This window comes from Mustela erminea, chromosome 14, assembly GCF_009829155.1.
Source record: "Mustela erminea isolate mMusErm1 chromosome 14, mMusErm1.Pri, whole genome shotgun sequence".
In the NCBI taxonomy this organism is placed as follows: Eukaryota; Metazoa; Chordata; class Mammalia; order Carnivora; family Mustelidae; genus Mustela; species Mustela erminea.
In genome coordinates, this window is record NC_045627.1 from 61546585 (window position 1) to 61564556 (window position 17972).

Consider the following 17972-nt stretch of genomic DNA (forward strand, 5'->3'; position numbering starts at 1 on the left):
CCCTCTCCCACCTCATTCATACCACAATCTTTTTTTTTTTTTTTCATTTTTGCCAACCTGAAATGCAAAACTTGATCAAGACCCACTCTCAAATGCAAAACCCCTGGGTTTAGAGACACCATGTAAGTCAGAAACATCACCTTCCAGTGTCTGTGCTGTGGCCCTGAACGTCCAAGACCCAGCTTCTCAGGTGGCCGCTGGGTCTCCCTGACAGTCCCCTTGGCATACCCATTCTTCCCCACTGCACACACACAGGAGCACAGACAGTGGTCACGCCTGGGCTCTGAGATTATAGGAGGCAATTTCACTTCCTCTGTACTGCGTGGGGTCTTTGCCACAATGCATTATCAGGGAAAGACAACAAAGAGACTGGCATTTAGAGTGTGGGGTGCAGACACCCTCCAGCCACGTCCTCACTGTCACCTCGTGATGACGCTGTGACCACTTCCCTGGCTGTGGCTGCCCCTGGCGCCCATCAGCCAGCAGGAGGCGGTGGGGTGGAGGGGGGCATGCCAGGCTCTCCCCGCACCCTGTCCTCAATGCTGGGCTCGGCGGTCCTGTCCCCTCAGTGCCACCCCACCACCCTCAGCCTGTACCCGCGGATACTCACAGCCGCTCCAGCTCCTTCATGTCGTCAAAAGCCCCCCGCTCCACCACTCCAATCTGGTTCTCCATCAGCTGCCTGGGGAAGCAAAGACACAAGGACAGCTGGAAGATGCTGGACGGGGACTCTCAGCAGCAGCCGGCAGCAGGCAGTGAAATGGGAGCAGGGTCCCAGGCGCGCACACACCCAGGTCCCGGCCTCAACTGCCCCCCAACCTTGCAAATTCCCAACAGGTATCCTCAGCACCCCCAGGCCTGACAGCAAGACACACTTCCAGGCCCTGAGCCTGTGCGGAGCTCGCTGCAGCCACCAGGGCCACGGGGTACCAGGGCACCAGAGCGCCAGGCCACGGCTCCAAAGGCATCCTTGCTCCGGGAATCTGGGAACCCAGGCAGCAGGAGCAACTTGGGGCTGCTGGCACATGCCCTCGTTTGGCCCAGAGGGCACGTGTCCAAGGGGCAGAGCAGGGGGACGGGCCCACAGCAGAGGGAGAGGAGGTTGTGCCAAGTGGGCATAGCCCACACATGTAGCAAACACACTCTTCAGTTGGCAGACAACACCCCCTCTGCCTGCACCCCTGCACTGCCTGGCCCCATCTGCTGCCAACTCAGCCACCTGGCTCCATGAGACTGTACGTCCCTACAGCCCAGAACATCCGCCTGGCAGGCAGTTTGCTTGTTGCGTGGTACTTTCTGAGATGGTTGAGTTTATTTTTCTCCCTGCCTTTCCCCCCTTCCACTCCTAAGCAGGTGGCTTGAGGTTCCATGTGGACCCCACACCCTCCTAGGGAAGGAGGCAGAAGCTGTTACCGCACACTTCTCTTCCTCCACTTTGTTTCCAGAAGCCTGAGCTGTTGGGGAGCTCAGACTGGAGGACAAGGTGGGTGAGGGATGCCAAGAGGGAAGGAGGGTTTCCCCAGACTCAGAAGACACTCCTGGAGATTCGGAAGGAGTCAAGGGTCAGTGGGTTCTGGAGCAGCAGAGACCCCTGCCCAGCAACTGAGAGCTAGGACCCCGGAGAAGATGGAGACACAAAGTCCCCAGCCCCACCAAAGGTCCTCCAAGCTGAAAAATAGTTCTGAAAGAATTGAGGCCCCAGGACACTTGCACTACCCTGGGAGTACGGGGTAAGGATCCTATGATTGTCTGATATAGAATGTGTCAGAATGTATGCATGTGTCTGAGAGCCGCAGGGTAGGGAGAGGTGAAGGGATCCACTCTTTCCCCTCCTCACACCTCACCCCTGCCCAGCTCGACAAGGGAAATGCTACAGATGGCTCCTTTGCTGGCTACTGACCCCAGTAGAGCCACACCTGCCACCTCCAATATCTGCCACTGTCAGACACCCGAGGAGAGCCACCTCTGTCCTCAACAGTCCCCACTTACCTACCCTCTTAAGACAGTGGGAACTGTAGCCTTACTGGGGAGTTTGTCTGAGGCACAGAGTCAAAAGAACTATGGAGACAGTCATGGACTAAAATGCATCCCCAAAATTCGTACACTGAGGCCCTAACCCCCAATGTGATTTGGAGATGGAGACTAGGGAGATAATCGATGTTTAATGAGGTCAGAATGGTAGGTCCCTAATCTGATAGGACTGGTATCCTCATAGAAGAACAAAAGACCCAGAGACCTCTCTCTGTGCACACATGAGGACACAGCCAGAAGGTGGCCCAGAAGAGAGGCCTCACTACGAATAGCCTGGATGGCGCCTTGACATCAGACTTTCAGCCTCAAGAACTGCGAGAAAATACATTTCTGTGTTTAAGCCCCCAGTCTGCAGTCTTTTGTGTTGACGGCCCCAGCAGACCAAGCCAGAGGCCTAAAGCTTCCTCACGGTCAGTCAGGCTTCCCTCATTCCAGGATAGGATGCCCTGTAAGCCCAGCCCTGGTCCTGCCAGGTGGCGACCACTGGGGCCTACACCACGTGCAGCTCCTCAGCCCTGTGCAAGGCGGCGGCTGATCCGACTCAGGCCTCTCCATCACTTCCACCCCAGACCCCTCGGGGCATCTGAAGACTGAATCCAGAGGCAGGGGCCCTACAACCCATAGCCAGGACCACTGCCTGGGCGGGGCAGGAAGGAGGCAAGGAGCGTGGACAGCAGCCCATACTCACAGCACCCGCAGCTGCTTGAGCCCCGCGAAGTCGTTCTTGTGGATCCGAGTGATGTTGTTCCCGTTGAGTTCCCTGGTGGAGGAAAGGAGAATGGAATGGTAAAACGCCAGGGGCAGGCCCCCAGGCCAGGGCCCAGCTCCATACTCCCTTCCACGGAACTCCAGCCTGTCTTCTCACCAGTGGGGCCAGGTGCTTCCCAGCCAAGCCCTGGGACCCCCAAGTCCATGTCAAGGCCCAACAAGCCAAGGCCCATCTTTGCAACAGATGCCCAGCCAGCCAGGGAAATGTACAGGGCCCGGGCTTGCTGCTGGGAGAGCTGTGCAAGCCAAAGTCATGGCTTTTGCCCAGAAAGAGCTCAGGCTGATTGGAGAGACAAGACATTCCTGCAGGGAAGAATTTGGAAACCAGCCATTGGAGGTTATTCAGGTAGATCCCCCATCTATAAAGTGGGGGTAATAATTGCGACTATCTCCTTGGGTTAGCACAGGGCCTAAACAGTAAAGAGCATGGCCTGTGCTGGGAACAGGCCCCCTTGCAGACACCAAGGCTCCTACGCGTTGTTGGGAGTCTGAGCAGGAGAGAGCAGGGTGGGCCATGCATTTTAAGGAGGCTGAGGACATGGGGTTCAAGCTGAGGCCTAAAAGACAAGGCAGATGTGCCCAGCAAGAGGGATGGAGAAGACATTCCAGGAGATAACACCCAGAATATCTGGGGGCTGAGGGAGGAGACAGGCTGGGAGTCAGGAACTGCAGGAAGCAGGGTTGGGGGCATGTGAATCCAGATCACAGGGGGCCTGAGAAAGCAAGCAGAGGAAGACAGGGAGACAAGGTGGCCCACAGGCAGGAGGGCACCACGAGGACAGTCCTCCATCGAGGGGAAGGATGGCAGGGCCAAGGAAGGGAGGGGGCCCGCCGTCTGGACCCCAGGGCCAAGCCTGAGCTTCAGGGGATCCTCTGCCCACACCACCCCGGCCTCTGGCCCTTTCTCCCTTCCAAGGCTATATGTGGTCCTCCTCAGCCTTCCCCAACCACAGACTTGGACATGGAGCCACATTAGAGGCCATGGGGCCCCTGCTGAGCCTCCCAGGGAAGCTCACTCGCCTCTGTCAGGCCGCTTCTCTTCCTAGGGGGCTGGTGCAGCCTCAGATAAACAGGTCCTTCCAGGAGGCAGCTACAGCACTCCCCAGAAAGCTCTTCCACTGAGCCACACACAGCAGAAGCTCCGTCAGGTCTGGCCTCACACCCAGCTGTCACCTCCGCATCTGATCCGTCTCCCTGTGGCAGCTCCGTGTTCACATCCACGCCATCTCCTCCTCTTTCTCACCACCTCACAGTCACTCAGGGTCTTGGCAACAACCTAAGCATCCCCATCCCAATGCGCATGCGCGCACACACACCCTGTTCCCCCACAGCTTCCTCACTTACGAGCCCCGGGCAATCCAAATCCCAGCTGCTTTGAAAAACACTAAGATCCCTCTCCTGTAAGCATTTGGGGAGTACGTTGGGCCTAGACGGTGTCCTAGAGTTGCACCCACTACAAACCCCATATTTTAGTTTCCACACATTCCAGACACAGGACTCTGGGGCCACCGTCATGAGGGGCTAGAAAGTCGTGTCAGCAGCTATGTTACCGATGAGGACATTGTGCCTCAGAGCAGTCAGTTGTCTTCCAGAGGTCACCAGCTGGGACACGACAGAGCAGAGATCTGGCCGTCTGATCTGAGGGCCCACACTCCTTCCAGCAGGCCGGGCCACTGACACGCAGGACACACATTTACCCATCACTCTCTCTGCCCTTCCCCTGAGCCTGTCTCCTGATCCCAAGGAGCAGCTGAAAAACTCATTCCCTGTGCATCTCTTTCAAACGGGATCTCTGTTTGAAGAGAGAGGATTGAGCCCTCTCCAAGGTGACGGGGCCCCTGATGAAAGCCCCAGGCTGAGCCACTCCCCACCCTAAATCCTGTGAGGAGGTCTTCTCCACATCAGACAGGCTGTTCTCTTTCTTTCCTTTTTTCCCTGTTTTGTTTTAAAGATTTTATTTATTTATTTGAGAGAAAGAGATCGAGATGGAAGAATAAGTAAGAGGAGGGACAGAGGGAGAAGCTGACTCCCTGCAGAGCAGGGAGCCCGATGCGGGACTCGATCCAGGACCCTGGAATCGTGACCTCAGCGGAAGGCCCTCGCTTAACCGACTGAGCCACCCAGGCACCCAAGACAGGATCTTTCCAACGTGTGGGTCTTTTCTCTTGAAGGATTCTTTCCTGAAAGCGCCACCTGTGAGCCTCACCTGCGCTGCACCCTAATCTGCTCCTTGCCGATAACCATACTTCAAGCTTCGAGAACATCACCAACAAACCCTTCAGACTGGTTCCCTCTGCAAGCAGGGCCGGTTTCCTTGGGCCAGCCTGTTGAAACCTTCATCGCCAAACCCAGAACCACATGGAGTTTTTAGTTGTTTTAATTTTTTTAATTATAACGGCACATTGGCACTGATGACAAGAACAAGAATGTTAAGCTGAAATGGACGTCACCAGAGCAACGTTTAGTGGACCTTCCAGCACATCTGAGAAACCAGATACTATGCAGTCGTTTAAAAGGCCACAAATCATCCTATACTAACAGGGCAAGATGTCCATGATACAGTCTGCGGTGAAAGGGTCACAAGCCAGCTTGTATTCTATGAGCCCACTCAGGAAAAATCTACACACATGTCCATCCTGGCCTGTGCACCGAGCAAGCTCCCTGGGGGCTGTTTGCCACACAGTAATGCCTAAAATTGCTAAATGGTGGTTTTAGTTTCCTTTTTATGCTTTTCTGTACTGCTTGAAATTTTTAAAAGATTTTATTTATTCATTTGGAAGAAAGAGGAGGGAGCACCTGAGCGAAGGGAGAGAGGCAGAGGGAGAGGGAGAAGCAGATGCCCTGCTGAGCAGGGAACCCAACATGGGGCCCAATCCCAGTACCCCAAGATCAGAATCCAAGGTGAAGGCAGTTGCCCAACCTTCTGAGCCACCCAGGAGCCCTTGCTTGAATTTTTAAAACTACATCAGTATTTTTATAAGCCAACATAATAGTCAAGTTATTGCATTTAAAAATTAGAGTAATACAGAGCACCTGGGTGGCTCAGTTGGTTGGGTGTCTGGCCTTTGATTTTGGCTCAGGTCAGGATCTTGAGGGCCTGGGATCAGGCCTCTTTTCAGGCTCTGTGCTGGGCGTGGAGCCTGCTTGGGGTTCTTTCTCCCCTTACCCTCTGCCCCTTCCCCACCTATGCATGCTCTCTCTCTAATAAAATACATAAATAAAAATAAAAGTAAGAGTAATACATGCACATTGTTTAATTTGTTTCAGTTTTCTGAATAATAAAGAAAAAAATTCAAATCACACATAAATTCATCACCCGGAACAAAGCGCTGTTAACATTCTGGAATAGTTTCATCCGAGCCTGTTTCCTTTGCACACAATCTTTATATAGTTGAAATAATTTAATAAATATTGATTGAAGACTTACTGTTTGCAAAACATTTTGCAAGGTTCTGAAGATGCCGGGACGAGTAAGACATACATGGTATGGACTCCTTCCACAATGTTATGCCCTGTTCGTTCCCCACTGATGATTTTTGAATGGCCATCAGTTATCCCTGCATTCGAATATATCACGTTACTGGGGCATCCCCTGAACCCTGGCTACAGGACCCCTGGGCTGTTTTGATATCATTCAATTATAAACAACACTCCGCAAAGCTTGATGGGTATTTGGGAGGACTATATTTCTCGATACGGATTATGCAGCCAAAAGTCATGAAAAAGCTGATGAGCTTTACAGTAACTGGCCCATTCTTTCTTGGGTCAAGCACAGTTTATAAGACAATTGACTTCAATAACTGTTCATTTCACAGGCAGCAAAACTGAGGCAAACGAAAATGTTAAGACTTGTCTGAACAAGGCAGGGCCCAACATGGAAATCAGGAATCCCTGAGGATGGAATTCCCATGAGGTGGTGGGGGGCTGGGGGGCTCACAAGGACTTCTGGTGACATCATTGCCACATGCCTCTCTTCTTACCGTTTGGCACAGGCCCCACTGCTCAGACCCCAAACCTGTTCCTTAGGCCGGTCAGGTGGCTCCCTGCCCTCCTCCTGCTCCCCACTCCACCCCCCATGCACGAGAAGACCTGGGACAGGCAGGTGAACAATGCGGCAAATACAGCCTCTATCTCAGGAGGCCTTGCTGCTTCCGGATAAGAATGTCCACGGACACCCAAGCCCACCCAGCCCCTGCCTCTCCCCATCAGCCTCGGTCTCTAAGCTGGACCTCAGGGCCTCCTCTCAGGGGAGCGCCCTCTGGAGGCAGCCTGGGAGGCAGCCACTTGGGCCCAGAGAATGACCTCCCCTGGGCAGCCTACCCTTGCCCCATCAGCAGGGCAGCCCCTCACCAGGATCGCGTTTCCAACTTGGACCAACCGCTTCCCCTCAAACCTTCAGCAGAGGCCGCTGGAATGAGGCAAGGAGGTCATTTTTCTCCGACACCTAATTCCTCCAACAGGTGGTCCTTGGGTGTTGCCATGGAAACACTCTCTCCAGCAAGCCGCCCAGAAAAAAGAAGCTGGGAGAAGCTGCTGTGACCTTAAGACCTTCGCAGCCAGAGCAGCCAAGTGGGGTGAGCCTCCAGGGGGGTCCCAAGGCGTGGTTTCCAGGAAGAACCCTGATCCCCAGCTCCCCAGGCTCCCTGAGGTTCTTGTCGCCGAAGCCCACATCTGCCACTCCTCCCTACTGTGCACCCACCGGGTGCAGGCTCTGAGCCCAACTCCAAGCACGCTTCACCTCACTCCCCCCTGACCCTCACAGTGAGTCAAGTTGTATACACTCTGCCTTGCTGAGGAGGAAACTAAGGCACAGAACTGATGAAGCCATTGCCCAGGGCCACACAGCTAACTAGGGGTAGGCCTAGGATCAAACCCAGGCCCGTATGATTCCATGTTCTTTCCCCCCACCCCCCACCATCGTGATGCCTCCTGCTAACAACACTCTCAAGCCCACCCCTCACCCCAAGTGCTCATGAGAAACAACGTGGAGGCTTTGAGTAGGAAACCCTGGGGCCCTGTTCTAAGGCCCTGTGCTCTGCTTAAGCAACAATATCAGGAGGTCCCCAGCCAGCTGCGTCATGTGTGTTCTTAGTGGCTAAGAGCTTGGCCTTTGGAACCAAACTGTCCGGCTTCAGATTCCTGCTCCACCATCACTAGCTCTTAGCTTAAATGCTCTATGCCTCAGTTTCCCCATTTGTAAAATGAGGATAACAACAGTACCCACCTCTTAGAGGTGTGGTGTGGTGTAAATGACTTAATATTACTTTCTTTTTTCCTTTTTTAAGATTTATTTATTTATTTTAGAGAGGGGCGGGGAAAGGGAGAAAGAACCTCACGCAGTCTCCCCCCACCCCTGAGCCTGGAGCCCAACACAGGGCTTGATCTCAAGGCCCAGAGATCACGATCCAAGCCGAAACCAAGAGTCAGATGCTTAACCAACTGAGCCACCCAGGCATCCCTATGACTTAGTACGTCTGAAACACTGAGACCAATGCCTGGTACACACAAGCCCACACAAGGGCTCTCCGCATGAGTGTTACATACTGAGATTAGTTTACAGCTCCTGCTCTAGCTGCGGTTTCCCTCAACGACATGGCTCCACCGGGAGGGTGGTGGCCCAGGCTAAGCTCGGGCTGGTGTTGGACGGGCCAGGCCCCACTGAGCAGTGAGGGGCCGGCAGCAGCCGGTGGCCTGCAGGTCCTGGGATGGGAAAACCCAGAGAAGATGGCCTAAGACAGTTCTCTCTCTTCCAAAAGTGAGGAGTGTTCCTCCATCCTTCTCTCCCTGGAGAAAATACAATCTAGTGGCAGATGGCCCTGATTTCTATCAGCTTCTGTGTGGTCCTAACCTGAAGGAAAAACCTCAGTGGTGGAAGATTTTGGAGAAAATTCTCTGAAGCCAAGTAACCAAGATAAAAACAAAAGCACACAAGGATTTCTTGAATCCTGTCAGGAAACAAAAATCTGATCCCCAGCACCTGGGTGTTTGGGGATACACTGAAAGAACCCCTCAGAACTCCTAGAGCTGCAGGAATAAACAGCCTGGGTCGCTCACAGTGTGTTCTGGGGGTCCCATGGGCCTCACGAGCCCTTCTTGCCGTAGAGCTCCATCACTTCTAACGCCAATTCCCTAAGAACCAAAACCTTCCCACAGTGTCCCAAGTCTGCAATGGCAGCGGAGAGGCTCAGGCCACCCCCCAAATCCCTTCCTGCTAGATCGCCAAAAAAATCAACACGCAGCTCTGACTGGGGCTGAGACAGGCCTCTGGGCTGGGGAAATGTACACCTCGGCTCTGTCCTTTGAAATCCTACACTGGCCAAATCCGTGGCAAGGAGCACCTGCAGAGTCAGAAGGGAGATCTGAGGGGAGGGAGAATTTCCCCACCCAGCCAGGGCCCCTGGACGGCAGGCTGAACACCCCGGCCTGCAGGCCACCCAGCTGCACGCCCATGCCCGTGGGGCTGGAGTCCCGTAGAGCCACCCCCCTGGGTACCCCACATTCCCCCGTCTCCCCTCCAATCTGATCTCCTAGCCACAGCCACACCTTTCAAGGTGCAGATCTGATCGTGTCCCTCCCCACTTAAGCCCTTCAATGAATCCCCATTGCTCTTGGAATTGAGACAAAAATCTTCTCACCAAGAACTACAAGCCCCATGTGGCCTGTCCCACATGCCCCCATTCTGATTCACTCCCTCCTGTCACAGGGCTTTTGAAAGGCCATCCCCTCTGCCTAGAATACTCCTAGCCTCTCCCCGGCAGCAGGAGCCAGAGGCCATTTCATATGGTCTGGGGGCTTCCTTGACTGCTATCTCCACCCCTGCAGAGGACATGGATTGTGTTGGTTTCTTCTCACTATCATATCCTCAGGGTCTAACACGGTACATGGCACCTCAGAGATGCGGCAGGACGTAGTCCTTGAAAGCATGAACAGACTTGCATTAAAATGGACATATTCCAAACAGCACAAGCTGAGGGGGGTTTCCGAGTTTCCATGCCCCCCAAAGCAAAGAAATACACTAATGAAGGAATGTTCTCCCTTGGGGCACCTGGGTGGCTCAGTTGGTTAAGCATCTGACTTTTGATCTCAGCTCAGGTCTGGATCTCAGTGTCATGGGTTCAAACCCCATGTTGGGTTCTACCGTGGGCGTGGCACCTACTAGAAGGAAGGAAGGAACAATCGGAGGGAAATGGTCTCCCTCATCAAATCATTATGTTGTACACTTGAAACTAATCTATCACTGTATGTCAATTACATTTTAACTTAAAAATAAATAAATCTGGAGGCACCTGGCCGGCTCAGTAGAGCATGCAACTCTTGATCTCAGGGTTGTGTGTTTGAGCCCCACACTGGGTGCAGAGATTACTTAAAAATAAAATATTTTTAAGGTGACAAATAAAAAAAATTTAAGTAAATAAATAAATTTAAAAATAATTAAAAAACAATTAAAAAGAAAATGCTCTCCCCAAATGGACATCCGCCAAGAAAATCTCCACACACAGAGGACACTGTAGTGTTCCCAGTGACTTCTCACACAGCTCAAGGTTAAAACATGGATTTTTCCTTAGTAGCTCTCACAGGAAAATACCAGCCCGCAGGGTTTCTGCAGCTCTGCTCCTCTACCTCCTTCAACACACTAGCACTCCTGCCACAGAGCCTTTGCCCATGCTGCTCTCTCAGCCCAGAACTACCCAGAACAGTCTTCTCCTCCTCACCTGCCCACCAACACACACACCTGACTGACCCCAACCGTCCTTCAGGACTTCAATGGAAACATCCGTGCCGGGCCAGCCTCCCCTCTGTGTTCACGCAGCTCCTCTCCCAGAGCTGGGACTGGAATTTGGAGCCGTGTGCAATAGGATGTCCTTTGTTAAAGGCTAGTCTCTGTCCCGCCGGGCTAGGAGGGAAGAGGCCACCTCTGGCCTGCTCCCGGCCAACACCCTAACCCAGTAAGAGTGAACACAGTGAACATGTAGCGTAAACACAGGCTGAAGGAGCCGTCCTGCCCCCTGAGCCCATCTGCTGCTGGCGTCTCGCAGCCGGAGGGCGGCCCACACTCCCATCGGCAGGCAGAGCCTTGCCCACAGTCCTCAGGTATCAGTGAGTGAGTTATGATCTGGAAGCTCCCCCAGCCTCCCCCAGCCCCAGCAGAGCCCACAGGCCTGGGACCAACCCCAGCGCTGGGACTGCACTCAAGAATGGAATAAATCGTGAAGCCCCAGGGGTAAGTGGTCGGGGACCCCCAGGCCAGGGCAGACTTGCCACTGGTCCTGCTCTGCCCCTGGCTCCTGGGGACCCGTCTTGTTGCCTTGGCTCGAATTCTAATACCTATACCGTCACAACCAAGCCGACTCATTGAAGCCTCATGATAGCACCTGATTCCAAGGTTTATTTTCAGCCTGGACTCACATCATGAGGAGACCAAGGCATGAAACATTTAAATTACTTGTTCGAGATTAGCCCACCAGTAAGTCAGTAGAGGAGGCAAGCCCAGGCATGTCTGACTCCAGTGCCTGGCTCTTTCTTTCCTACCTTTTAAATTCTAATTCCAAGAAAATACACATAACAAAATTTACCACTTTAACCATTTTAGGTTCAGTAGTATTAAGCACATTCACATTGTTGTACAACAGATCTCCAGAGATTTTTTTTTCATCCTGAAAAACCGAAACTCTGTTTCCATTAAACAACAGCTCTGGGCACCTGGGAGGCTCAGCAGGTTAAGCCTCTACCTTCAGCTCAGGTCATGATCTCAGGGTCCTGAGATCAAGCCCCACATTGGGCTCTCTGCTCCACAGGAAGCCTGTTTCTACCTGCCTCTCTGCTTACTTGTGATCTCTGTCTGTCAAATAAGTAAAAATAAAATCTTACAAAAAAAAAAAAAAACAATAGCTCTCCATTCCTCCCCCTTGACCCAGGTAACCACCATTCTGCTTCTGTCTCTGTGAACTGGACTATTTTTTTAAGATTGTTGGGTCCCCCAAAAATTGGGTACCCCAATAATGGGTCCGTGATTAAAGGAGTGTGACTGTTACAAAGCGAAGGTCAAGCAAAGCTTTATTTCGCGTCAAGCATCAGGAATCAGACCGACCATCAAACAGACCGGTCAGGGCCGCCCCTACAGAGAGGACGACCCCTCCCTGCTTTCCAGACTAACTTTTATAGAGCAAAGGTCATGTGGTTGGGCCTGGCCACACACAGGTGGCCAATGAGACTGTAACACACACAGGAAACTCCACAGTGATGCTAGGTGACAAACTGAATTACAATTTACCCTAGTAGACATTTGAACCAGTCTATCACACCTTGGTTAGGACTGGTGCCAAAAGGCTCCCAAAGGTCGGGGGCCCATAGTCCTTGGTAGCTAGGAGACAGTATCCGCCCCCACGGCCCCACTGATTGATACCTCCACCTGTCCTGACCCACCCTTGGACTTGGACTTTGCTACCTGGGACTGGTTTCCCAGACTTGCTTTTAAATAAGTTCCCCTGGTCGGGGCAAGGTCAATTTAAGCTTTATAACAAAATGGCTGTTCAACCGGGGTAGGGCTGCTCTGGCTGAATAGGACCTTACAAGATTTTATTTGTTTATTTGAGAGAGAGAGTGAGTGAGAGAGAGAGAGCACAAGCTGGGTGGAGGGGCAGGACTCAATCCCAGGACCCTGGGATCATGACCTGAGCCGAAGGCAGATGCTTAACCCACTGAACCACCCAGATGCCCTGTGACTATTTTAGATACCTTGTATCAGTGGAATCATACAGGATTTGTCTATGACTGGCTTATTTCATTCAGCATAATGCCTTCAAGTTTCATCCACACTGCAGCATATGATGGGATGTCCTTCCTCTTTTGAGGCTGAATTGTATCCCACTGTGTGTGCACACATCCCCTTGGGTTTAGCCCTTTTACTGCAGGCGGACACAGGTGCTGCTCCCGCCCCCCCACCCCCACCCCCCACCCCCGCTAGCCCTTGTGAACAATGCTGCAAGGAACACGGGTATACAAATATTTGAGACCCCGTTTTCAGTCTTTTGGGTGTACACCCAGAAGCAGACTTGCCAGATCATATGGTAATTCTGTTTCATTTTTGGAGGGATCAGAATGTTCTTCAGAGGAGCTGCCCCATTTTGCATTCCCAGAAACAGCACACCTGGGTGCCGATGTCCCCACAACCTCACCACCAACTGTTACTTCCTGTTTCTTGAGAGCAGCCATCCTGATGGGTAGGAGGGGGTCAGGGCGCAGGTGTTAACCTCAGCTCCGTGCTGTATTCTGTTCTGAGGTCCAGACTGTCCTCAGGTCTCTTCATTACCAAGGCTTGGCTTTGCTCTTCCCAGGTCTGACGCCCACCCCTAAACCACAACCCTGCAGCCTGCACCCCACTGCCACCCACCAAGCCTCTGTGTCCACTGCCTGTCACCCCCTCCCCACCACTGCCCACTCCAGACCCCCGAGAAGTCATCCACCAGCTAATTCCCTACCCCGACCTCCATCTGTAACAACACCTCCCTGCACCCCCCCAATTCTGCTCATCGGCCACCCTCCAGAAGCAGGACAGCCCTCCCCATGCTGGCCTGCATGTGGGTCCACCCCGGAAATGTGTGCAGGTTGAGCCTGGTCGTGGCCAGTTTGCCTTTATGCTCCAGTGCTCGGCCCTGATGGGGGTTTTATAGATGCTGAACGAATGTTTGATAAATGAATGGACAAAAGAAGCCAGGGCTTATTAAGATATGCTGTGTGGTAGTCCAAATTAAAAACTAAACATGTCCACATCTCAGAGCCTCAAGGAGCACCCAGAGCCTGGGCACCTCTCACCAGCCATCTTGCCCCCCAGCCCATGATAGGCCTCTCTGACCATCTCCTCTTCAGCAGACTGGTGATAATACCTTCCTCCCAGGACCGTGGTGAGCAGTAAAAGGGTAGAGGAGGGTAAAGCATCGCTCTGAGCCTGGCCTGGGGGGCACCACCCCAATTCCTCACTGCCTCTCTCATTCTCTGACCCACCTCCCCCACCCCCACGTGTCTGGCTCCTCCTTTCCAAATCACCCTCCTCCCCTCTGTGCTCCGGTCCACCGGCTCCCCCCGGAGCTCCCGCGTGTTCTCTCCTCCCACAGACTTCCTCACCACCGGCTCGCTCCCACCCATCTGTCTTTGCCTCCCACTTCTCCCAGGAAACTGGCTGCCCAGCATGGCCAGTGACCCACCCACCACCACCACCACCACGGGTCCAGAAGCTGTCCTCGGCCCTCGTCCTCAGACAGCCTGGCTGCTCTCCCAGGCTCGGCCTCCTCCCCATCAACGAGCTCCTTCTCTGGCACGGGCAATAACTCCCCGGCCAAGTTCCGATCCACAGACGGCCAGGAGCTCCTCCAGCCTCTCCGCCTTCTCCTCCTTATGGCCTGTCCTCTTTCTTTTTTAATTGAGATACACAGCTGACATACAACATTACATTAGCTCCAGATGTACAACAGATTGATTGGAGGTCCGCATAGATTGCAAAATGATCAGCTCAGTAAGTCTAGTTAACATCTGTCACTTGATATAGTTATGTTTTTTTCCTCTTGATGAGGACTTGCAAGATCTACTCTTTTAGCAACTTTCAAATACACAGTAATACACAATAACAGGCTGGTTAACCACAGTCTCCCCGCTGTACATCACCTCCCCAGGAATCACTGGCTTTATAACTGGAAGTCAGTACCCCCGACCACCTTACTATGGGCAGAAACTGAAGGCGATCCTCATGGGTCCACGAAGTATGTGCCTTCCTCACCAGGGAATCCCAGCCAGAAGCAGTGTTTCTCACACGGTATTCTGGGCACCTCCTGCTTCCACATCACCTGGATTGCCTTTGCCAAAAACCTGCCAAATCAGCATCTCTGGGATGGGCCTAGGAATCTGCATTTATACCAGATTCCCACGAAGTTTTTTCTCTCGTTTTTTTAAAAGATTTTATTTTTGGGGGGCGCCTGGGTGGCTCAGTGGGTTAAGCTGCTGCCTTCGGCTCGGGTCATAATCCTGGGGTCCTGGGATCAAGTCCTACATCAGGTTCCTCGCTCAGCAGGGAGCCTGCTTCTCTCTCTGCCTCTCCCTGCCACTCTGCCTACTTGTGCACTCTCCCTGACAGATAAATAAATAAAATCTTGGGGAAAAAAAAAAAAGGAGTTGTTTTTTTTTTGAGTAACGTCTATACCCACAATGCTGAGAATAAGAGTCACACATTGTACTAACCAAGCCAGTTAGGTACCCCGCCTTCCCCTCAGGAAACTCTTATACCCGTTGAAGTTTCTGTTCCCACTCCTCCCCAGGACGCCCTCCCAACTGTCTCTCCAGCCCACATACTCTACAGAGTAACCATTCCCTATCCCTAGCCTTAGGGTCATCTTTTCCACATAGCTGATTACTGGTCACTCAAACAAAAGAGACAGAAGCCAGCTTCACAGCTTCTCCTCCAGGCTCAGTGGCCCTCCCCAAGTTCACTCCACTCACAAAATCATTCTCTCAGGCTGGAGCCCTGGGGCCCCATCACCCTCCTATTTGCTTTCTCTGCACCTTCTGCCTCCGTCTACATCTGCTTCTTCCTGCCTCAGCGTCTGCGGCCGAACTCCATGAGGACTGTGGCCACGGCCTACCACTGATGTGACAAATTACTCGCTCAGGGGCTTCAAACAACACAGATGTATTCTCTTACAGCTCTGGAGGCCACTCTTGGTCCGTGGCTCCTCCTGCCATCACTCCCATCTCCTGCTTCCATTGTTACTGCTTCCATCTCCCTCTCTAGTGTTGACCCTCCCACCTCTCTCTTACGTCACCCTGGGGATGACATCATGCCTGCCCCAATAACACAAGGTCATCTCATCTCAAGGTCCTCAACTGCATCTCAAAGCCCCTGTGCCATGTAAGGCAACACAGTCCCAGGCTCCCAGGATTGGAACATAGACATCTTTGGGGACCATGATTCAATCCACAATGACTGTATTTTCTTTTTTTTTTTTTTTAAGATTATTTATTTATTTATTTGACAGAGAGAAATCACAAGTAGGCAGAGAGGCAGGCAGAGAGAGAGAGAGATGGAAGCATACTCCCTGCTGAGCAGAGAGCTCGATGCGGGGCTCGATTCCAGGACCCTGGGATCATGACCTGAGCCGAAGGCAGAGGCTTTAACCCACTGAGCCACCCAGGTGCCCATGACTGTATTTTCTAAAGCAAAGGTCAGAAACATAACATGTCTTACCAAATGTTTAAGAAAAAAAAAAAAACCCAACTCTTGGAACACACCTTTTGTGAGCACCTACCATGCACCAGGCAATGAGAATACAAAGATACATGAGACACAACCCCTGCCCTCAGGAAACTCAAAACCCAAGGTACTCACCAAAAGAACCAGCTTCTTAAAAAGCAATAAAGTGCTCTTCCCTACAGAAGAATTCCAATTAATAAATGTAGAAGGAGTGAAGGAAATAGAAATTCAAAATTGGATAATAATGGTTGCAGGCAAGATCCATTAATGGGTGCTAAAATTAGTAGGTGAGAATTTGAGGACAAAAAAGTTATGGCAGTCTCAATGTATCTCCCCTAGATAGTTATTAACTGTGGATGCAAATTCAAGAATGTCACAGGGAAGAAAACTGGCTCAACACTATCATAACCAAGAGGTCAAGGTTAACAACACCAGCAATGAGAGGTATCAGTGTCACTGACCCCCCAGTGGGATGTCCTGAGAAGGACACACCATCCCCATACATTCCTGCCAAAAATCCATAACCTCGATTCAATCAGGAGAAAAACACTAGACAAAGCCAAAGTGAGGAGCACGCTACAAAGTAACTCACCAGTACTTTGCAAAAGCGTCCATGTCATGAAAAGCAAGAGGAAACTAAGGAATTGTCACAGACTAAAGGAGATTAAGAGGAAATGACAACTAAGCACCATGCGGAATCCTGGACTGGGTCCCGGAATAGAAGAAAGACATTAGTGGAGAAGCTGGTAAAATCCCAAAAAAGTCCACAGTTCAGTTAATAGTCTTGGACTCGTGTTAATTTCTTAGTTTTGATCATTGCACGATGGATAAGAAAGACGTGAACACTAGGGGAAGCTGCGTGAAGGGTATATGGCAACTCTCTTGGTACTATTTTTGCAACTTCTCTGCAAGTCTAAAATTATTTTAAAATACAAGTTTTCAAAATTTTTGAAGAATAAAAATATAGCGATGGCAGCAAAACCGTTGTCACAGACAAGCCAGAAACCACAGTCACGGTCACCATAACCAACTGGTCTCCCCACTGCCAGCTGGTTTCCTGCTCCATTCATCCTCCACACCAAAGCCAGGCAACAGAATGTCTTAAAACACTATTTTACACTTGTCACCCTCCACTCAAAACCCCTGTGCCTACGTGCTCAAAGGGTCTTTTCAAAAGGACACAGGGACAGCATGAAGGGGCTCCCACCAGCCAAATGTGGGACATTCTGAACAGCAAAATAAATAGCGATAGTAACGAATTAAAACCCAAAGAATAAAACAGTAATCCATGAGTCCCTATTGTAATAAACTAACAAACAGATGGAGGAGAAAGGAAAGTTCTTTCTTACAGTAGAATGCCAACTAATAAACCAAGAAGAAAAGAAGTTAGAAATGTCTCAACAATACGTATTAACACCAGTGAAAGTCTAATGAAGAACAGGATATTTACATAGCCCCAGAGTACCCGCCCCCACAAATGGCTTATCAATGATAAAGGGGAAAATAGTCACTTTTCAGCAGAGAAACCTGGCAGACACCCACTTACTGAGTGATCAAAATGAAAATCCAGTACTGGGACAAATTGACCTCAGGTGTCTTCCGACACAACCCACTGAGAAGGGCAGAACATTGCTAACTTAGCATTCCTGCCAAAAGGACATAACCTCAATGCGATGGTGAGAAGACCTGATGAAGCCAAACTGAGCAACATTCTACAGAGTAAGTGGTCTGTATTCTTCAAAAATGGAGAGGTCAAGAAAAACAAAGAAAGGCCAAGTTATTAGCCCAGATTAAAGCAGATTAAAGAGCCGTGACAAGTCAATGTCATGTGTGATCCCACCCTCTGATCACCACAGAAGACACTGTTGAGACAATTGATGAAATGCAGACATGAACAATGGTGTAGATAACAGTACTGTATCAAGGTTCAATTTTC

General features: G+C 51.4%; 1 protein-coding gene across 3 annotated transcripts in view; it reads right to left on the minus strand.

Moving 5' to 3' along the window:
- SLIT1 (slit guidance ligand 1) overlaps window positions 1-17972 on the minus strand; it is a 168582-nt gene that overhangs the window by 143085 nt on the left and 7525 nt on the right. For all 3 annotated transcript variants that reach the window (XM_032313091.1, XM_032313090.1, XM_032313092.1), the window contains exons 2-3: window positions 2720-2791; window positions 611-682 (exon numbers count right to left, since the gene is read on the minus strand). In XM_032313091.1, the coding sequence (XP_032168982.1) occupies window positions 611-682; window positions 2720-2791 (144 nt within the window). The remainder of the gene's footprint in view (window positions 1-610; window positions 683-2719; window positions 2792-17972) is intronic.